The sequence below is a fragment of the Anarhichas minor genome, unplaced genomic scaffold (assembly GCF_050575085.1).
Source record: "Anarhichas minor isolate MPS153535 unplaced genomic scaffold, ASM5057508v1 ptg000067l, whole genome shotgun sequence".
Taxonomy (NCBI): domain Eukaryota; kingdom Metazoa; phylum Chordata; class Actinopteri; order Perciformes; family Anarhichadidae; genus Anarhichas; species Anarhichas minor.
In genome coordinates this window covers 2132202-2140034 of record NW_027466513.1, presented here as the reverse complement: position 1 = coordinate 2140034, position 7833 = coordinate 2132202, and the positions used below count along the sequence as shown (strand labels likewise).

At 43.4% G+C, this 7833-nt stretch overlaps 1 protein-coding gene across 1 annotated transcript; it reads left to right on the top strand.

The window, feature by feature from the left end:
• Positions 1-2676: 2676 nt before the first annotated feature.
• Positions 2677-3963, top strand: chst1 (carbohydrate (keratan sulfate Gal-6) sulfotransferase 1). Its single transcript, XM_076078504.1, has one exon. It carries the CDS (start codon positions 2677-2679, stop codon positions 3961-3963), a length of 1287 nt encoding a protein of 428 aa, XP_075934619.1.
• Positions 3964-7833: the final 3870 nt, after the last annotated feature.

Below are 7833 nucleotides of genomic sequence, written 5' to 3'. Positions count from 1 at the left end.
TGCAGAATCACAGAGCCCGAGGCGGTACTGCTGATGTGACGAGTTCACGTCAAAAAAAAAAAAAAAAGAAGAAGAGGCAGGAGAGAAACGATTCTGCCATAATAAATAAAAAAGAATCCCACAAAACGGGCGCGCTATAGAATCAGACAAGTGGGATAACATGGGAGATAAGTCAGATAAAAACTAACCTGTAGGATATGCTGTCAAATTTATATATATATATAAATAAAAGTAGCACTGGTTTTATGCAAAACAATCAAACATTTGCACATAATTTAAACTTGGAAAAAAGGGTTGATGGAATCACTGAACTCGCTTCCACATTGGCTGGGTGAAAAGAGCTGATTCGCCTGCGTGATGAGCGGGGAAGGGAGGGGGGTGTCTGTGAGTGTGTGATGTGGCAGGCAAGAGACTGAGGATGATGGTGTGCGTGTGTGTGTGTGTGTGTGTGTGTGTGTGTGTGTGTGTGTGTGTGTGTGTGTGTGTGTGTGTGTGTGTGACAGAGAGAGAGAGAGGGAGAGGCAGGTGGAAAGGGGGAGGGGTCTGGGGTGGTCCAGACAGTCGGTCCTTGTGTAGCTACCTCACACACTCTCAGCCTCATGCGCATCATTTAAGGGGAGCCCTGCTGTCGCCTTTTTTTTCCCTCTCACCGACCGGCTGCTTCACAATAACACAACCGCTCCAGCGTTTCCACTTTGTTGTTGTTTTTTTTGTTGTTTTTTTTACATCCCTATTTGTCTCTCTGCGTCCGAAGCCAAACCGTTCAACTTAAACCGACTCGCATCCACCGTTACATGGGAAAATACGGCTCCGCCAGGCGCATTTATTCTCTCCAACCCGAGAGGTGGAAAACGTTCGAGGACTGAAGGAAAAAAGCAGCAGTGATTCGTGGACGTGCAGCGCACCATGAGCATACTACAACTACCATCAAGGTATAACGGAGTTAGTGCGATTCCGCTCCATCATTTCACTGTTCCTTCGTCATCAGATTAATGCAGGTTTTTTTTATTTTTAAGGTGATTATTTTTTAAAACACTTGCCGCTGGTGTAGGATGCGATCGTTTGCGCCGTGTTATCTTAACGCAGCGTTCGGTGAGGATGTCTGCATCGCGGGAACATATCTTGTCAGGAAGCCTAACCTGTCCCCGCTGCAGTATAGTGGGCTTTTCTTTTTCTTTTCATTCAAAATGTGTATGAGAAGAAAGCATTGACGCTCTCTGTAAGCGTGAGTCGTCAGAGTTGCTGTCGGTATTTAGTGTTGTAAAGCAAACCATCAACCCCGTCAGTTCCTTCAACAGAGTGGGAGGAGAATAGATTTTGTATATGCTTTCACAAAACAAGTCTGGGATTTTAATTTTCCTCCTCAGATGTTTTTTTTTTTTAAGAGCTGCTTTGGAGTCAGAAGAGATACCCCCTGATGCATCATTTCTTTTTGGACCTTACAGGTCTCGTGCATGGTCTTCTGAAGTGATGATGGTGAGCCTTTCATTTTACTTACACCATCAAAGCTCCCTGCATCAAGACAACCGGTATGTTATGCTAAAGTGTTGTTTAAAAAATAATAATTCTCACTCTGAATGGGACAGGTTTTCTATCTAATTCTACACTCGCAGCATCGTTTCCCCTTGACGTGACATTGGCAGTGAAGCTTTAAACTATTGTTTACCTTTTGTGGGCCAGGCTTTCCTTCCCCTGATGAACAAGTGGAATACGGCACAATGCTCAGACTCTCCAATCAGGCCAAACAAGCTCCTTGAATTAGATGCAGACATGTTGGAGAAGACAGAGAGCCAGGGTGGATGTGTGGGGCTTTACTGCAGTATAGTGTACTTAGAAGTATTCGGTGTCCCTAATAATGATTATATGGTAAGTGTTGATGCATTTTGTACCCGTAAAGCCTGCTCCAGACATATAACCAGAACATTTTATTCAATATTCACAGAAAAGCTATTTTTAAAACACTGGTGCAAAGATGTCTTGCCATTTTTAGATACTGTATACGGTTTAGTCCCTCAGACTGCTGTACATGCTTTTGGCAGTCAGTGTCAGCTGATTGGATGGGAACCAAAAGTTAGAGCTAAGAACTCTCCTCTTTGTCTATTTTCATTTTCAAAAATGAGGCTGTAGCAAATGACGGAGCAACGGGAGACAAATTAAATGATTAGGTCACGGGACTCTGACTCGTGGCCACAGCAATCTGTATTAAGGGTTGCTCTTGTTCTTTTTCTTATTCAGCATATAGTAAATCATCAACTCTGCCTTCAACGTACGTGTGAAAGTGAATGAAAATCTTTTGTCCCCAGAATGATAAATAAATTATAGCCTTCATATTCAAGCCACTGGTGACTCGCCCTCAATTCTAAAATCAATCACATTTCAAGTGGTCCCACCCTTAATTGGCATATTTAAATGAGATTTCATTGTTACGGTCTCCTCTCTCCACTGCACTGTGTCCAATTGTAGTGTCAAATATGTCAAATCAATCATCATTTAAGGGTAGGAAGGGATCCTGTCTGGGTAGAAACACTTAGAAAGATATTCACAGAACTGTTGGACCCCAAAACCTGATGAAATAACAAATCATTTTCAAGAATAAAAATATATATATATATATATTTTTTTGTTGACAGGGAGGAGCTGGCATGGACCGCTTTGTCTAAATGAAGTGGTTCCGCCATGCAATGTTCCTGGAAGGCAGTGATTCTACTGGCCTTGGCCTCCATCGCCATCCAGTACACGGCCATCCGGACACTCACCTCCAAGCCTTTCCAGCTGTGCCCTTTGCCCAGCCGCCAGAACTGTGGTGTTGGGGGTCAGGAGACCGAACCCCCCTTTGAGCGGGGAGCAGCAGGCGGTGGAGGCTGCGATGACTACCCTTACTTCTCCATCAATGCCACGCGTAAAACGCACATCCTGGTGCTGGCCACCACCCGCAGCGGCTCCTCCTTTGTCGGCCAGCTACTCAACCAGCACCAGGAGGTGTTCTACCTGTTCGAGCCCCTTTATCATGTCCAGACCACGCTGATCCCGCGTCTCTCGCACAGCCGCAATGCTGCGGACCGCCGCGTGATGCTGGGCGCCAGCCGGGACCTCCTGCGCAGCCTGTACGGTTGCGACCTTTATTTCCTGGAGAGCTATATCAAACCGACGCCCACGAACCACACCACGGATAAACTGTTCCGTCGTGGCGCCAGCCGGGCGTTGTGCCAGCAGCCTGTGTGCGATGCCTTCGGTCCCGCTGATGTGAATGTTGAAGAAGGGGACTGCGTGAAGAAGTGCGCGGCCCTGAACATGACCTTAGCGACGGAGGCATGCCGCGAGAAGCGGCACGTGGCAATCAAAATCGTCCGGGTGCCCGAGATCGGAGATCTACGCGCTTTGGTGGAGGACCCGCGGCTGAATATCAAAGTGATCCAACTGGTCAGAGACCCGCGTGGCATCCTGTCATCGCGGATCGAGACGTTCAGGGATACGTATCGTCTGTGGCGTATTTGGAGGGCCACGGGGCGACGGCCCTACAATCTAGACCTGAGTCAGCTCACGGTTGTCTGTGAAGACTTTCTCAGTTCTGCTTCAACTGGTCTCAGCCATCCCTATTGGCTGAAAGGGAAATACATGTTGGTTCGCTATGAGGATTTGGCCAGGAATCCGCTCCTCAAGACGAAGGAGATCTATGACTATCTGGGGCTGCCTTTGGATAAAAACGTGGAAGACTGGATACATGCAAACACTCGGGGCAGCAGTGAGCCCTCAGCCAAACACAAGTTTGGTACAGTGAGGGACTCGGCAGCTAATGCCGAGAGTTGGCGCTTGAAACTGTCTTACGACATGGTAGAATACACACAGACTGTTTGTCAAAAAGTACTTCACCAGCTGGGATACAAGGCTGTGAAATCAGTAGAGGAACTGAAAAACATGTCCCTCTCACTGGTGCAGGACAAAACTTTTGTACCCGTTTTGTAACAAAGATAGTTCTCTAATGACTATTTTTGATATATTTATAATTGTTGCCTTATGATTTCCTCAGTGTCGGTTTTTGGTTTCTCTACTTTTGTTTCTTGAAATTTGCACTAAAGATTTTGAATGCACCGAGGGAACTGCGGATGATTCCTCCATTGTTACAGAACAGCACACTTTAAACACAGAGTACCGTATTTTCCGCACTATAAAGCGCACCGGATTATAAGGCGCACCTTCAATGAATAGCCTATTTTAGAACTGTTTTTATATATAGTGCGCACCGGATTATAAGGCGCATATAAGGCGCATATTGAATTCTCTCGCTGCTGCTCTATTCCCATGTTCGGCTGCGTAGCTGACAGCCTTGAGTTTGAACTCAGCGTCGTAAGCGTGTCTCTTGAAAGGTGCCATTTTGGGGTCTTTATACACACAAGTGGTGTTGGACTAGGAGTAAGCACAGTACCGGTGTTTACCGCGGTGCGGCTTTGTAGTTTACCAGTCGTACTGAAACATTTTGACAGAGCGCCGTGTACAACCAGTATGGATCAACCAATTAACCAATTGATCCATATATAAGGCGCTCCGGATTACAAGGCGCACTGTCGTTTTTTGAGAAAATTAAAGGCGTTTAAGTGCGCCTTATAGTGCGGAAAATACGGTAATCAAACGAGCTAGTTTACAAATGTCTCATTATTTCGTTTTTGTCTTTCATTAATAGAACCTATATGAGGCACTGTCTTCATGAATTCTCCTGTATGCAAGCTGTTGTCTAACAAAAGTAAAACGTTGGCCATCAAAAAAACATGGGATGGGGGTAGTGGTGAGGCGGACATGTTTCTTTTAAACCTGCGATGGGAAATTCGGACTGTACAAGCCCTACTGTGCAATAAACAGTGAATGTCGCAGTCAACCTTTACCACTATGGCATTTTCTATCCACGTGGGAAGAGAAGAGATACTTCTGACAGATGTTATGCTCGCAATGGATAATTGCAGACAATTAATAGGCTCTCAAGTTAAAGGGACAGAATCCCACTGGAGGTCGTGAGTGTTTCACTAGAGGATTTACAACCATCTGTGACAGACAAACACACACTAATGAAAGATAATGTCAAAATTGTAATTACAATAGGTGTTTAGAGAATACATCCAATTTTCCACGATGATTACAGCATTAAAAACATGGATGTAGAAATAATATAGGTCCTGATATAGACACTGAAGCGCTCTGATGAACTGCATTTGTGAGTTTTATTTATTACTTTATTGTTTTTTATTTGTTGTCCATTTATTCTAAATCATTCACAGTGTGAAATGAACATGGCCTTCTGTCTATAATTAAAATTGTTCAAGCTATTGTCGTCCGTTGATGGTGAGACATTAACTCAACAGTGAAACAGTAAAGGATGTCCTTGTTTTTATGTCACCAGATAAGCAGCGAGGGTATTAAAACAGAAAACATCCCCGAACAAAAATAGCATATGCATTCTCTCTCAAGTACAATAACAAAAAATATCTTTAACAGTTCATGTTGGATCTATGTTTATCCTCCTCATGAAAGATTCATAACTGAGGACGATATGTCTTTGTAGAACAGGTTGCACCGCAGATTCTTCTTTTTTTCCCCCGGATGAGTGGATTGCTTACACTTTACAACAACAACCACATTCTCAAAGTATACCCACATTAGATCACGTATAAAAAAGAGCATTAGAGTAATGACTCTCCACAATCTGGGACAAATCCTCTGATCGTTAAAGTAGCAGTTGGTCTGCTGTTTCGACCAGGCAACGTTAAAGGGCGGAAGGTCACGGCTGAATTATAGTGCACCCAACACTTCAAATAGCGAGGCTTGGTCAGTGGCCCAAAGCTATTCAAACTATTTTTGATTTTTTGATGATTTTCTTTCATTTTAGTTCCATGAAAGTTCCGCGTTTGTCTGTCCCATCCTTGGGCTCGGCTTAGCTGCGTATCTTCTACAGATTCGAGGTCTCGCATATTTTGACCCCGTGCCGCGCTCGGTTCACAGCGAAAATAGACTGTAAATTATCTTTTGACAGTAAACCAACATCCTACCAGCAACGTCGCTAAAGTTTCAATGTCTCTATCTGTAAAACATGTCACAGACATGACAAGAATGTATATGTATTTCTTACTCAACTCTTCCTGTTTTCGTCTCAGAATTGAAGCCCTCCAGCATCTTTCTGTGGCTTTTATTCTGAGATATTTGCAGGACATTGTTGAAAACGCAATGAATTGCACGTCTCCGTAAATGAATAGCATACCGGCTTTTATTGAGGATTGTTGTTATTTTATAACAATGAGCACACGTTTCCTAAACTCCTTTTGCGGTATTTGGAAGTGAGAACAGGTTGGTACACCACAGTCATGTAATGTGTCCTTTTTTAATCCTACTCCTTAAAATAATGCTGAACACACTGGACAGTTGCAAAAACACTGAACACAATGTTATGTATTTATCAACAGAAACTGGCTTTTGTTTCTTTAATCCAATTCCCATAACTTTCCTCAACTCAGGCCCAAAGTAAAATTGAACATGTTGTAAGCTGTTTTATATTTATGGATTCTGAGACCCCCAACCCCAACTGGCACAAACAACAATGATCTGGTACAGTTGGTTTATTTTTGACGGCATGTTTACCTGCTTAAGCAGTGGTTAGTTTGCCAAACTGTATTCCCCGTTAGTGTGCAGAATACGTGATCGTCTCACGCTGTGCACTGCATTTCTAAATCTCTTTCTATTACTGTAGCAGCTTAAATTGAGCGTCGGTTTGCATTAAGTAGCAAATAAACTGTCAAGGATGTGTGCACAACACACAGCTGCGCTTATAAAATGCAGAGTAAACTCCTCTCAGAGTGACATTGGTAAACACGCTGCGTTCAATATGATGACCATATTGGTTCATATGCCAGAGAGAAAGACGGGGCAGAGTCTCATCGATGGCAGGGGCAGAATTAATTGTCACTTTGATACAGAAACTGTCAGTCTGAAAGGTATAAACTAATGTTCAATTTGACACAAAAAAATGATCCTGGTTTTCCGATCCGCCATCCTATCACAAGACTGTAGAGGTGTCAAAATGCATTTCGTGAAATTGTTGAAATATTTTGGATCTGATAAATGAGCGGGTATACCCTGAGAAAACATCAAAGTAATATATGTCCTGATAACAATGTTGGGTTTTTTTTTAATCCTTTTTTTTGTCAATTTGGCTTTTTACAATCCTAAATTTGAATTTCCAACCAATGGCATCACTGCAGGTAACCGTGCAGTCGAACAACATGGGCCAGAGACAACCATTCATTTCCATGCAATGACCACTTGTTTACCCATAAGACATACACCCTGTGAATGGCTCATCAGTATTGGTGACCGGAAGTCCATTGAGATGCAGAGCACAAACCTTTGATCCTCCTCTGTGCCGAGGCTGGAGGCAAACTCTCTCCCTCCCTCTCTGCCTGCGCTTTCTCCATCATCCACCTCTTTCTTTCTTACTGAGATCTCAGGGGATTGTCCCTTTGCTTCAGCGCTCACTCTGTTTTTCACTTTACCTCTGAATCTTTTGGATGTGCTTGGCATACTTTCAAAACTGAAAAATGCTGCAACGCTGGGCGTGTACATGCATATGATTTCTTTGAGCAATTAATTAAAAAGGTATATATATATATATATTCTATACTATTTATTTGGCTAGATTCCCCATTTCCAGTCTTTATGCTACCTCTAAGCTAATCAGCTGCTGTCTGTAGCTTCATATTTACTGTACGGGCCAAATGGAGAGTGGCATCAATCTTCTCTACTTTCCACCGTAAAAAAACAAAGAGAATTAAGCGTATGTCCCAAAAGGTCAAA

Bases quoted from the DNA above. Each gene is read 5' to 3' on its own strand.
- chst1 (XM_076078504.1), top strand. From the start codon at position 2,677: ATGCAATGTTCCTGGAAGGCAGTGATTCTACTGGCCTTGGCCTCCATC.